This window comes from Plasmodium gaboni, chromosome 5, assembly GCF_001602025.1.
Source record: "Plasmodium gaboni strain SY75 chromosome 5, whole genome shotgun sequence".
Classification (NCBI taxonomy): domain Eukaryota; phylum Apicomplexa; class Aconoidasida; order Haemosporida; family Plasmodiidae; genus Plasmodium; species Plasmodium gaboni.
In genome coordinates, this window is record NC_031485.1 from 787,872 (window position 1) to 803,429 (window position 15,558).

Below are 15,558 nucleotides of genomic sequence, written 5' to 3' on the forward strand. Positions count from 1 at the left end.
TTCTTTTTTTTTTCAAATAACATTTTTATAAAAATTATTTTATATCTTTTTTTTTTTTTTTTATTTCACAAAAATATCATATATATATATTTATAATTTTTTGTACACATTTTTTAAAGATATTATAAACGGAAAATAAATATAATTAAATACATACACATATATATATATTATTTATTTTATTTTATAATTTAATTTTTTTTTTTTTTTTTTTGTTTCATTTTTAAAATAAAAGAAAATTCTTTAAATATCAACAAAATATTTTAACAATGAACAAATTTTTGAATTATTTAAAAAAAGTAATGTAAGAATTATATTTGATATAATTATAAAAGAATATATAAATAAATATAAATATATACATATATATAATATCTATGTAACATCATGATAATATGGTATAATTCTTCAGTAGGGTATGCTAAGAATTTTTTAAGGTCGAAAAATTATTATAAATACTACCATTCTGCAAAGTTGTTTCAACGGAGGCAATTTTCTCTGTTCAACAATAAGAACAAAAATGGTGTTGCAAATAATTCGAATAATAGAACAGATTTTATTCAATTATATCACAATTTAATAGAAACGAAGAAAATTGAATATGACCCTTATCAATTTAAGCTTATTTTAATATTACAGGCATAACAAAAAAAAAAAAATAATAATATAATAAAAAATAAATAAATAAATAAATATATATATATATATATATATGTAATATTTATATTTTTCCTATATTTTGTTTTATAGGCACTTGAAAACAATATCAATAATTACTATCACAATGTACAGGATAAAAAAAAAAAAAATATGAGTACCCAAATAAATAATAAAAAGAAATCATTTCTGAGTTCATTGTTCTGTAGCCATAAATATATAGAAGGAAAGGATCATTCGATTAATGATTCAAATGATGAACATATAATTTTAGATAGTTTAAAAAATGATGACAGTTTCTTTTTATTTGAGAATGATAAATATGAAAAGGATAAAGATTTAAAATATGATGATATAAAAGATGAGAAATATTTTGTGAATGAAATTAATATAGACGAAAAATCTATTACATATATAAGAGGTTTATATATATATGGTAGTGTAGGTAGAGGAAAGACATATTTCTTAAATTTATTATTTGATAGAATAAAATTGAATAAATTAAAAATGCATTATCATAATTTTATGCAAGAAATACATAGAAAGTTTCATGAAGAAAAAATGAATAATTCAGAAGATCCAATAAAAAGTATATCAATAAAAATGAGTGAAAAATATAAAGTTATATTTATAGATGAATTTCAAGTAGTACATATATCTGATGCTATGGTTATAAAATCTTTATTCAATCATCTTTTTTATCAAGGAACCATTTTATTATGTACATCAAATAGAAATCCTATACATTTATATCATAATGGTTTAAATAGAGATCGTTTTTTGCCTTTTATACAATTATTATTTAAATTTAATTATATATTTGAAATTGATAATTATCATGATTTTCGTTTAAAAAATATACACACCAAAGATGATATTTATACCTTACCAAATAAAACATTTGAGCAAGTGAAAAATCATTGTAGTGATTTATATTGTAGATATTATAATAAAGATATAAATTATGTAAGACAAAATGAGAAATTTAATCAAACTTTAATTGTTTCAAATTTTAAAAAATGTATAATTCCATATATGTTAAATAAATATTGTATATTTTCTTTTCAAGACTTATGTAGTAAAAATGTAAGTATTGATGAATATAATGCCATATCAAATAATAGTCATACTATATTTATTTATGATATAGAAAAAATGAATGAAGAAAGTAAAGGAAATGAAATGAGAAGATTTATTTTGTTAATAGACATTTTATATGAAAAGAATACTAAAGTTTTCTTTTATAGTAACATTCCTATATTTCAAATTTTCCAAACAAGTTGTATTATTTCGCATTTTCAAAATTTATTGGACAAAATGAAATCTCAGTATGATCACTTTAAAACTTTTAAAGAATCACTTAAGGAACAATTAAAGGATGGTACATTTAATAGGGAGATATTTAGAAGCATAATGTTATCATTTGATACAACTACAGAGTAATAATATATATGTGTCTAAAATAATTACATGCATACATAATAATAATTATTATCCATTTTATTATATACATTTCCTTTTTGTGTTGTAGAATAAGTGATAAATTATTTGATGCTATAAATTACAATATCAATAAGGAGTACATACCAATAGAATACCTTAGGTAAAAAAATATAAATAAATAAAAACAAATATGTAAATATTATAATATATATATATATATATATATATATATATATATATATTATTTTTCCAATTTAATTGTATTTTTTTTCAGGAGAGTTTTGTGCTTTCACATTATGAATTACGAAATTGATATAAAAAGCAATTTAAAATTTTTGGAAGATGAAGGTCTAAGAGTGGAACCTATTCCTTATTTACTATTCGAGTAAAAAGAATAAATAAATAAATAAACATATAAATAAATATACGTATATATATATTTATTTATATGCATATAAATCGTTTCATTTATTATTTTCTTTTAGCGAAAACGATATAGATACATCACAAGAAAATACCTTCGCATCAATGCGAACATTATCGAGGTATGATAAAATATGCTACTTATTATATATGTAATAATTATATTATAAAAATGACATATTTTTATATATTGATAAAAGTTAATTATTATATGAATTTGTATGTTTTTCCACTTATATATAAGGGTTTACATATATATATATATATATTTATTTATTTATTTATTTATTTACTATGTATATATTTTATTTTTGTAGAATGAAGCATATGTGCACATCATCATATTTGGACAAGCATAAAAAACTATACGAGAATAATATATAGCATATATATATAGATATATCCATTGTTATTTAAATATAATATTTTTATAAGCGAATTTTTTATTATATATTACGTATTTTTTTTTTTTTTTTTCTTTTTTTGGACTTTATGTTTTAGTTTTATTTTTCTTTATAAGTATGAAATAACATAATTCTAATATATATTTAAAGCACAATTTTTAAAATTAACTTTCTTTTATAAACATGTTTCTAATGTTTTTCTTTATTTGTATATAATTGTATGTTATAATATAACAAAGGTTGACAATATATTATAATGAAATTATTATTTTATGGTATATATGAATATACGATTAAAATAAAAAAAGATATACAAGTATATATATATATATATATATATATATATATATATATATATATATTAAATTATAATATTTAAAATACCTATTTTGGATTATACTTTTAATTATGAAAAAAGTATCTGAAAAGACACAAGTAATATATTATATATGTATAATAAGATAATAAAATTAGAACATACTAATATAAGAGAAAATGATAATTAACTTTTTGTATGTTATTAGATAGAACTATGACAAAAAAAGAAGATTTTTATTTATACAGTTAATAAGCAGTTATATAATGAAGTGTGAATATTATAAAAGAGGCAAAAGTGTTTACAGAAAGCTATTTATATATATTTATGTATATATATATTTATATATTTATATATATTTATAGTATGTCATATAAATTTTTGCCTTTAGAAAGCATATAACAAGGAAAACTCCAAATTCCTCAAAAGAAGAGAAGAACACAAAAGAGAAAACAAAAAAGAAAGTAAAGGGAATAACAAAAAGGAATACAAAAAAGATAAGAATGAAACAAACAAAGGAACGAATAAAAAACTCAGATATGTCTTAAAAGTTGACACGGATGGTGAGTACAAAAATAAGAGGAATAAAGAAAAGGATGAAATGCAAAAAAAAAGAAATAATAAAAGAAGAAGTTTATCAGTAGTTATACCCAATTATGAAAAGGACATAATAAATAATATAAAACTAGCTGATAAAATATATAAAATATCAACTAATAAATCAAGCGACGATGATTCTTACGAATCAAATGATACTAGTGAAAGAAGTACTAGTTCGAAAAATGAAAAGAGAAAAAACTATTGGAAAAGCAAAAAAATTAAAAATAGAAGAAGCTTAAGTTGTGGTAACTATAATTCAGATAGTAGTAATACTCAAATAAATAAAAAATTTGATATTAATATTAATGAAGTTCAAACAAAATATAAAAATAAAAATATAAAAATTATATATGATGATGGAGGAGCTAAAAGGATTGTAGTGAAAAAGAAAAGAAAGAATGAAAAGGAAGGAAAACAAAGTGAAGAAAATGATGAAGAAGATGAACAAGATGATGAAGAGGTCGATGAAGAATCTGATGAAGACGATGAAGATAATGATGATGAAGATGAAGATAATGATGATGAAGATGAAGATAATGATGATGAAGATACTGACGATGATGTAAATGATGAAGAAGATGACGACTATGATGATTATGATAATGAATGTGACGAAGATGAAGTTGATAATAAACGAAATGTTCTTAATAATCGTAGGAAAAAAAAAAAGAAAGAATCAAAAGATAATACAAAAAAATTAAAAAATTGGGGAAAAAAAAGTAACAATAAGTATAAAAAAATAAAAAGTAGGCAGAAGGAGAAAGAAAACGAAAAAAATACAAAAAACTTATATAATGTAAAGAAAAAAAAAAAGAAAACCATAGCATTAAGTGATAGTTATTCTGGTGAAAAGAAAAAACAAAATATAAACAAATTTGATAATGATAAAAAATATGTAGATATGAATTATGAAAATATGAAAAGAGGAAATAAGCGATATTCAAGTGTGTATGAAAAAAGAAGGGTACATAATACAAATGAGTATGAAGAAAATGAAAAAATTATATATGATCAGACTAAACGTGATCAAAATGAATATTATCTAAATAAATATCATCCGAATGAATATAATCCAAATAAATATCATCCGAATGAGTATAATCCAAACAAGTATCATACGAATGAGTATAATCCAAACAAATATCATCTGAATGATTATCATCCAAATCAATATAATACGAATAATCATGAGGATGCTACATCAAATACAATTAAAAATATGTACTATTCAAAAGAAAAGAAAAATACATTACATGTATGCTCCGAATATGTTAATATAAAAAACAAAGAATTGAATAATAAGCTTTTTCTTAATATAAAAGAATTTATTTTCAAAATGCATTTAAATTTGGAAAATATTAAAGAAATGATTAAAAATAAGAATGATTATTTATTAACAACATTTCAATCATCTTATCATAATATTGTAGAGTATTGTAAAAAAAATGAGGTACAAAAAGAGAATTTCTATAAAATAATATTTCAAGATTTGTTTAGTTTGTTAAATGAATTTATTATGGTTGATGATTACACTAAGAGATTTTTCTTTAGTGTTGAAAGAGATGTGAGACAAAAATGTTTAGAAAATATAAAAAATGAATTTTATAACTTTATAAATAAATTTATAAATACAAATGAGAATAACAAAAATGTATTATCTTCACAATGTAAAAATGATGAATGGCTTGTTTCATCCGATAGATACAAAAATAGTACGATGAATATACAAGAAATGCTCACAAGTAAACAAGAGAAACCTAGTAATATATTTTCCACAATATCTATGCTACACAGTAATATTACTAATAATAGTCATGTTAGTGGGATGAATATTAATAACAATAAATCGTATGATCAAAGTATTAGATATACAAACAACTCCTTATCCAGTTTGCATAATATAAATAATGATAATATGGTTAAGAGTGAAATTTTAAAAATTGATCGTTTGAATAACGACTTGGTTCTAAAACTTAACAAATCAAGCATATTTCAAAATACAAATGATGAAAATATTAATGTAATAGAATATTTGAAAACTCTTATAAAAAATGAAAAAGAAAAGTATGTTAAATTAGAAATTTTATATGATGAAATAAAACAAAAGTATGATTTACTTCAAAAAAAAAGAGAAGATGATATATATTATAAACAATCACATATATCGAATAATAATAAAATACAGGAAGAGGAAAATTTATCTTTTTTTGAAAAATTGTACAGGAGTCAATCTATTATAAAATACGAAGAACAGAAATTAGAAGATTCCTCCAAAAAGATTGTAGAAGAAAATTTGAAAATTAGCAAAATGAAAGAAATTAATGAACAAAATAAGAAAGATTTAGAAATAGAAAAAGAATTAATAAAAAAAGAAAACGACGAAATAGTAAATGAAAATGAATTATTAATAAAGAAAAAAAAAGACATGGAAAATGATATACAAGTTATACAGCAACAAAAAAAAGATATTGAATTGGAAATAGAATTAGTGCAGCAAAAAAAGGAAAAAATCCAAAAAGAAAATGAACTCTTAGATGACAAAAAAAAAACATTGGATCAAGAAAATGAGCTCTTAGATGACAAAAAAAAAACATTGGATCAAGAAAATGAGCTCTTGGATGATAAAAAAAAAAAATTGGATGAGGAAAATATTCTTTTGGAGGAAAGAAAGAAAAAAATGGATGAAGAAAATTTTCTTTTGGATGAGAAAAAGAAAAAAATGGATGAAGAAAATTTTCTTTTGGATGAGAAAAAGAAAAAAATGGATGAAGAAAATTTTCTTTTGGATGAGAAAAAGAAAGAAATAGTTAATGATCACAATATATTCATAGAAGCAGAACATAATTTATTAAATGATAAGAAAACGAAAATACAAGAGGATTATAATATAATTGAAGAGGAATTAAAAGAAATGCATAGTAAAAAAATATTATTGGAAGAAACAAAAATAAAAATAGAAAATGATGAAAATGATATAAAAAGAAAGCAATCACAGATAGAAAATATATATAGAAGAAATAGTATGATGATAGATAATATAAATACATATTCATATAAATCCAATATGAAAATGAAGACATTTAATTTCGACAATAATATAGAAGAAGAAGATAACATAACACAAAAAACAAATAGTAAAATATATATTGATGATACATCAAATATGTTGACGAAAAATAATAAATCAAGTATTTACAATATAAATAGTGAAAATGATATAATAACAAATAATCAAGAAATATATAATAATAATAATAATAATACATTTAATAATGATATAGAAAAGGATCTTACAAGTGTAAGGGTAAATAATAATTTCAATAATATATCATATATTAAAAGTCAAAGTAAAATTTATGATATAAATGAAACTAATAATACGTTTCTTATGGACAGAGAAAATATTATAAAGTTTCAAAATGATATTAATGAAAAGGAAAAGTTACTTAAACAAAGAGAGGAAATATTTTATGAAGAAAAAAAAAATTTTGAAAAAGAAAAAAATGAATTACATTTATTAAAAGAAAATGTTTTAAATAAAATGAATATTATAAAAGATAGAGAAAATGAACTTAATAAAAAAGAAGAAGAATTAAAAAAAATGAAAGAATTATTATTAAATAAAGAAAATATGACAAATTATTCATTAAATTCATCCAAAATATGTAAGGACAAATTGGAATATAATAAATTAGAAGATGTCACCAAAAAAGAAGATATCAATATGTCAACCATGAAAAGTTTTAAGGCTCACTTAAGAGATACAAATAATAGTGAACCACTTAAAAATGATGTCAATAATGATAATTTGTATGAGGATAATATATCATCTTATGAGAATAACTTATCACATGATAACAATATGAAGTATGATAGTAACTCATCATGTGATAATAACATCTCTCATGATAATAATCTATCTTATGATAATAATCCCTCGTATAATACACATATGAAATTAAGCGAATTAGAAGAGAATAACGAAAATGAAAATGAAAATAAAAATAAAGAGAACATGCATTATTATGATAAAGATAATTTTATTGATAGAAATAATATCATTAACAATAATAACTTTAATATATCAAAAATCTCAAATGATAGCATTTCAGGAAATATAGATATGAATGAATTACATGAAAATTTAAATAATAGTTTGAAGGAAATAGAAATGTATAAAAGTTTATTAAAAGGTAGAGATTCAGAAATAAATACATTAAAATTAAAAATTGAAAAACAAAGGAGTGAACAAAAGTGGAAACAAAATAATATTAACCAATTAAATGACATAAGTTCTGATATGAATAATATATATACTAATGGAAACATAAGTAATGGAGTGAATTATGACAGTTCAATGAATGTACTTGAGTTACCAGAAAAGGTAACACAAATCAATTAAAAAGAAAACATATACATATATATATATATATATATATAAATACATATTTGTGTGTACTTTTTATAATTTTCTTCCTTTTTTTTTATTTTTTTAGAAATGTTTGAATTTATATGAAGTGGAAGATAATGAAAAAATGAAAAGTATCTTTAGTAAGGAACTTATATCATTATATAAAGAAATAAATAATATCAAAGAAGAATATAATATAAATGTACTGAAGAAAAATGAATTTATTGGAAACCTTTTACTTAATTTGTAAAAGAAAAAAAAAAAAAATTATAAAATAAACATAATATGTCCACATATATATATATATAATAGATGTTGAATATTTTCATTTTACTTTTATACTTTTTATTTTTCAAGTTTAAATGATTTGAGAAATAATTATAGATTAAAAGAAAATTACTATGAAAAAGAGGTACATAAAAGTCAAATAATTATAAGCGAAAGGGAGGATTACATAAAGGAACTACAGTATAAAAAGAATAAATAAAAATAAAATAAAAAAATTAAATTAAAATATATTAATATGTATATATTTATTTCGTTCCTTGTTTTAACTTTCATATAAAAATAAAGATTTATATATTTTGATATATTTTTTATTATATAACTATTATTATATATATATATATTTTTGAAGGAATACATTGAATGAAAAAAAGTTGAAAGAAATATCTTATAAAAAGATGCTGTTAAAAATGAATCAAATAAATGATACATATAAATTAAAAAACAAAAGAAGTTTATCTACAGTTGAATTATTAAAACAAGATATAAAATTTCTAAATGAAGATGTTTTAAAAAAAAATGAAATGGTAACTTTGTCTACAAAATTATTAAAAAATAAAATTTATTTGAATAAATAATATGTTGCATAAAATGTAAAATTATAATATGATAATCGAACATATATTATTTGTATTATATTATAAAATATTTTAAATTATTTTGAAAAAAAATATTAATTCATCTACTATAAAAATAATACATATTATTGAAAAAAAAGGAAAAAAAAAATATATATATTATAAATAAAATATATATGTATTATTTTTTCAAAATTATGTATTATATATATGTGTATAATATAATATTTATTTTTTACTTATAAATACGTAAACATCATTTTTATTGTATTTATATTTTTATTATTTCTATATTATTATTATTTTATTTATTTTTTTTTTCTTTTGAAGATTAAAAAATTTGAAGTATCTAAGTGATTATATAAATACAAAAGCAAGGGTGAGATTCAAAAACATGAGGTCCAATTTATATATATTAAAAAAAAATTGATAACTGGAAACAATACAATATAAAATATACCTTATTATGAATTAAGTACATATATAATAACATCACATTGCATATATATAAATATATATATATATATATATATATATATATAATTATATGTATGTATTTACAATTATATTAATAAATTTTATATTCATTTAATTCTTTTTATTATTATTTATTTATTTTTTTTTTTTATTAAATGTAAAAAAAAAAAAATTAGAGGAAATATTTTTTCCTATTTCTTATTTTTTCATTTCTTATTTTTTTATTTCTTATTTTTTTATTCTTATTTATTTATTTCTTATTTATTTATTTATTTCTTATTTATTTATTTCTTATTTTTATATTTCTATTTATTTATTTCTTATTTTTTTATTTCTTATTTTTTTATTTCTTTTTTTTTTTCATATCTTATATTTTTATCTCTTACTTTTTTTTTTTTTTTTTTTTTTTTTTTTTTTTTTTTTTTAATGTAACATAATAATATTGTCACATATATATGATTATTATATATATAAATATATGTATAACAGAACAACTTTTTATTTTTATATAATTTTATATGTGAAAAAAATTCATATATATGAACTACAAAAAGAAAAGAAAAAACATTGAACTTTTAATAAAATATTGAAAAAAAAAACAAAAACAAAAGGGTGTAAATATATTATAGAAACATTGAATTTTCCCTTTTTCTAAATAAAAAAAATATATTTTTTTAATATAAAAGCAGAGAAAATAAATAAATAAATAAATAAATAAATAAACAAATAAATAATAATAATATTGAAATTTTTTGAAAAAAAATAAAAAATATATTAAAGTAAAATATAATAATAAAAAATATTAATGTATAGATATACAAATGGGTAAAAATAGTAACAAAAAAAAAAAGATTTATCAAAATGTTGCAAAAATAAAATTAAATAATAAGCCATCCCTAAAAGTACTAACAAAATAAAATAATTATACTATTCCAAAATGATAATAAATTTTGTTTTTATTAATACGAATACATTTTAATAATAAGACTGAAAAGAAAAATAATTAAGATTCATACTATGTTGTATTAATATATATGTATGTTTTTTTTTTATTTCATAGTGGCGTCTAATTAATAAAGAATCAAACTTTTTTGACAGGGCGTTTGAGGAAAATCTAATGAATGTAAGTATATATTTTATATATATTAAATATATATATATATATTTAAATATTTTGTATGGATTTATGCCCTATATAAATATTTTCATCTATATATTGTTCCCACGTTTTTGATATGCTAAATATATGATACATATATATATATATATATATATATATTTATTTATTTATTTATTTATTAATATTCGAATAGTTTCAGAAAATGTCCTTAAATGAAAATGATTATTCTTTAGAAAAAGAAAATCACTTGGAAAACAAAATTGTACATGTGGTTAAAAAATTAAAAAGAAAAAAAAAAAAAAAAAAGGTAAGTACAATTATAAAAAAGAAAATTTGTGTGTGAATATATTTTTTTTTTTTTTTTATCGTGAAGGCAATAGTACAACCCAATTGAGAATATTTTTTCCTTCAGTGCAAAGAATATATATATATTATATATATTTTTATATCTATTATTATTATTTGCTTTTATCATTATATTTTTTTCCAGATAAAAATAAGAGGTAGAAAGAAAAAGAGCATACTTAAAGGGAGGAGAAAATATAAATGTTCATAATACTTTCTTTTATATTTAATTAATATACCTTTTATTTTTGTTTTTATATATGTGAATTTTTTTTTTTTTTTTCTTTTACATATTTGTACATATATAAATTTATATAAACAAATAAATATATATATATATATATATTTCGCGTGTGGGGGGAAAAAAAATAAAAAATAAAAAAATAAAAACAAATATAATGAAATTAACTTTAAATTTAGACTTTATATTTCAAATTTTTTGCTTAAAATAAGAAAAAAATAATATGTATATACATTAATAGGAATTAATACAAAATAATAGGTATTAATATATATATTGGTAATATTATCACCAAAAAAATAAAAAATATAAAATAAAATAAATAAATAAAATAATAATTCTTTTAAACAAAAAAATAATATAAAATAAAAAAAAGAAAAAAAGAATTTTAAATATAAAAAAATAACATCATTAAAATGTAATATATATATATATATATATATATATATATATATATATATATTTATTTATTCATTCATTTGTGTCTTCTTTTTTTTATTATATAATTTGAGCTTTAATATTCACTTCTTCGAACATATTTAATAATAAATTTAATCCGTTATTTCCCATATTATATCTTATACATAATTTGGCGTTGCTTTTTCTTCTGTTACTAAACAAATCATATTCAGGTATATAGCTAACTATATGTGCACCACTATTTTTGATAATTTTTTTTATTTGTTCATCTGTTACTGAATCTTTTAAATTACTTAAGGATAAATATATTGCTTCTACATTATGATAATCTGTAGGTATATATGTAGTCATATCATTTTGTAAAGCTGATTGTAAATGTGCTTGTAAAGAAACTTTTGATCCTCTTTTTATAGCATCTTGAAGACGTTTTGTATTATCATATCCGTCATGTTTAAAAAATGATTTTCTATGGAAATTTTCCTTTTTGTTATTTTCTAAATTATCTGATGATTTGTAATATAATCCATCAGAATATTTCCTTGCATCTATAGGACAATATATCCAATTACTATTAATGGTTGTAGGTATAATTTTTTCATATGTTATATTTTCATTAACATCAGGTGTTTTCCTTCCGAACAAATCACTATACATTGGATTTATTTTTCTTTTTTGTTCTTTTTCTATATCCGTACTATTTTGTTCAGGTTTCTTTATTTCATTTATAAATTTTTTTTTTTTTTCAATAGAATTTTTCTCAATTTTTTTATGGTTTGTATCCAAACAATAATCAAATATATGACTAGAATTCATATTATATCTTCTCTGTTCAATAGATATGTCTTCATTATTTTTATTATAGTTATTTATATATTGATAATTTGTTGGGTATATTTTTTCTACATATGTAGGTTTATTTTTAGATAGCATATCATTTTTGAATTCATTACATAAATGAAATGGATACTGATCAGGTAATTCATTGTTTTTTTTTCTTTTATCTTCTTCTGATAATTTATTAAGATCTAATTTAATTTTGTTAGCTTCTAAAATTGTTATGTTATCATTACCACATAAAGAATTATAATGAATTTCTTTAGGTGAAAGGTTATTATATTTAGGAACAAATGTATTAACTTGTTTTTTATTTTTTTCTTTATTTATATTTTTATCTTTTTCGTTTTCTACATAATCAAATATAATTGTATGTTTCATATTTCTTTCTCTATTTATGGAAGCACTAGAGTGGATAAATTCATCATGTGCCACAGATGATATATCAGAATGCGGATAATTATTATAACTATTAATATTACTATTATTATGTATGTTATCATTTTTTACATTATTCATATTATTATTATGATTATTATTATTATTATTATTATAGTTTTCATGACCATTTTGTAAAATGTTTCTTCTTACATTATTATGTGACACATCATTAAAATTATTTTCAGTTTTATATCCATCACCATGCTGAATATTATTATTTTCCATATTTATTGGATAATTTGAATTTGGAATATAATTCTTCGTATTGCTGGATAACTCACTTTTATTATTTATTATATGATCATTTTCTGACATATTATTGTTATGGTTGTATGTTTTCTCTTTTATCTTATAATCATTATTATTATAATCATTATTATTATAATCATTATTATTATAATAATTATTATTATAATCATTATTATTATTATTGTTATAATTGCTATGTGTTGGATCATTATATTTATTATATGTGTTATAGTTATCAGTGTGGTTGTTATTTTTATTAGTTTTATCATAATTATTATAAACAAAATTTACATTATCAACATTATTGTTATTGTTATTATTATAATTCAAATTTTCTTCACATTTCTTATAATGTACATCCGAATTATTGGCTAGTTGAGTGTTTTTACGAAATGACATATCACTATTAAACTTATTATTATTTACATCACGTTTTGTGTACATTTCACTTTGTTCACAATTATTATTAATCATATATCTCTCATTTTGTCCTAAGCACGATTTATTAGTACATTCATGTATACACATTTTATTGTTGCTATAATTTATAAGGTTACATGAATTACTTCTAAAGGGTTTATATTGTTTCATATTATTATTATAACATTCTTTATTACTATTATTATTATTATATTTTGTATTTATGAAGTTTTTATTGATATTTAAGTCACTATAAGGTACAAAACTATCATCATTATTATATATATCGTTCGTTTTGTTTTGTATTAAATCAACTAAATTCTCATTTTTTCCATATCTAGTTAAATCAGACATTTTATAATTGTATACTTTTGTGGAAGCTTCATATTTATTTCTGTTATGAGGATCACTTGAGAGTTCGTTATTCGAAACACTAGAATTTGTTAAATTTACCATCCTAAATATATAAATTGAAAAATATAAAAGTAATATAAATATATATATATATATATATATATATATATATATATGTTTATATTAAATTTCTAGACAAAATAGACAGATCAGAAATTGTTTTATCTTTTCATTTCCAGTGTTATTATATATAATAGTACTGTATATATATAGAATTAATTTTTTTTTTTTTTTTTTTTATTCATATAGTGTTACATAAAATAAAAAAACAATATATACACCAAAACTGTTTGTTAAATATAATTTTTTTGTTATTTTCATCAATTCAATAAATATGAAATATATAATATTGATCTTTATTGTTGTATATTAAACGTAAATTTTAAGTCGGAATTATTATATATATTTTTTATCCATATATTTATTGCCAATTATATTTTCCCCATGTCATATATGGTATACATAATAAAAGGTGTAATTGTATGAATTAAACGGATTATATATAATTTTTTTTTCTTATATATATTATATATATATATATATATATATATATGTTATTAATGGGAAATTATATCATATAAAATGTGATTATTAAAAAAAAAATGTGTTATATATAAAGTGTGTATGATATTTAAATCTAAAATATAAAAAAAAAAAAAAAAAAAGAATTAATTATATAGAAATCATAAATATTATTATCCATAAAAAGGAAAATCAAATACAAAATGTGTGCTAAAGTAAATATTCATATAGTTTTTTATAATATACTATTTTCATATTTATTTTTTTTTTTTCAAATAAATTCCACTACCACAAAAAAAATATATATAATTATAATTATAATTAAATGAATAAAAAAAAAAAAAAAAAAAAATTTATATAAAACATAATAATTTAATGACTGAAAAAGAAAAACAAAAAAAATTATTTAATTTTTTTTTTTTTTCTTTTATAAAATTGCAATATATATAAATATATATACAAATATATATGTATATATTATTATCCAAAAAAAAAAAAAAAAAATTAATTAAAAATAATATAGCGTTAATCCAAAATTATTTTAATTATAAAATAGAAAGTAACAATAAAATTAAATATTATCATGGATAAAAAATAAAAAATATAAAAAGAAATAATTATTAACTGGACATATATATATATATATGGCATGGTATGGAAAAATATAATAATATAATTTAGAATAAACAACAGTCTTTTATAAAAAAAGAAAAGAAAAGAAAAGAATAACAATATATAGTATATTATATATATATATATATAATATACAATAAAAAAAATTACACTAAGACTGGCATAAAATAATATAATAATATACATAAAAATAATGTATATAAAAAATTATTTATATTTACATGCAATATATTGAAATATGTACTAAATATATATATATATATATATATATATATATATTTATTTATTATATTATTTTTTTTTCTTTCAATTTTTATATAATTCA

At 18.3% G+C, this 15,558-nt stretch overlaps 4 protein-coding genes across 4 annotated transcripts; 3 read left to right on the forward strand and 1 right to left on the reverse strand.

Moving 5' to 3' along the window:
• Positions 1 to 387: 387 nt before the first annotated feature.
• On the forward strand, positions 388 to 2,907 carry PGSY75_0521800 (putative nucleotide binding protein; the record flags this gene model as incomplete). Its single annotated transcript, XM_018784499.1, has 6 exons — positions 388 to 639; positions 751 to 2,096; positions 2,189 to 2,260; positions 2,375 to 2,485; positions 2,586 to 2,645; positions 2,841 to 2,907. The coding sequence occupies 6 exons, from the start codon at positions 388 to 390 to the stop codon at positions 2,905 to 2,907; spliced, it is 1,908 nt and encodes a 635-aa protein (XP_018643154.1).
• A 428-nt stretch (positions 2,908 to 3,335) lies between these two features.
• PGSY75_0521900 (hypothetical protein) lies at positions 3,336 to 9,474 on the forward strand (the record flags this gene model as incomplete). Its single annotated transcript, XM_018784500.1, has 6 exons — positions 3,336 to 3,362; positions 3,635 to 8,227; positions 8,340 to 8,500; positions 8,612 to 8,722; positions 8,892 to 9,066; positions 9,448 to 9,474. 6 exons carry the CDS (start codon positions 3,336 to 3,338, stop codon positions 9,472 to 9,474), a joined length of 5,094 nt encoding a protein of 1,697 aa, XP_018643155.1.
• Positions 9,475 to 10,415: 941 nt separating this feature from the next.
• PGSY75_0522000 (hypothetical protein) lies at positions 10,416 to 11,270 on the forward strand (the record flags this gene model as incomplete). Its single annotated transcript, XM_018784501.1, has 4 exons — positions 10,416 to 10,496; positions 10,655 to 10,717; positions 10,908 to 11,021; positions 11,205 to 11,270. 4 exons carry the CDS (start codon positions 10,416 to 10,418, stop codon positions 11,268 to 11,270), a joined length of 324 nt encoding a protein of 107 aa, XP_018643156.1.
• A 528-nt stretch (positions 11,271 to 11,798) lies between these two features.
• PGSY75_0522100 (hypothetical protein) lies at positions 11,799 to 14,120 on the reverse strand (the record flags this gene model as incomplete). Its single annotated transcript, XM_018784502.1, has 1 exon — positions 11,799 to 14,120. One exon carries the CDS (start codon positions 14,118 to 14,120, stop codon positions 11,799 to 11,801), a length of 2,322 nt encoding a protein of 773 aa, XP_018643157.1.
• Between the last annotated feature and the right edge of the window lie 1,438 nt (positions 14,121 to 15,558).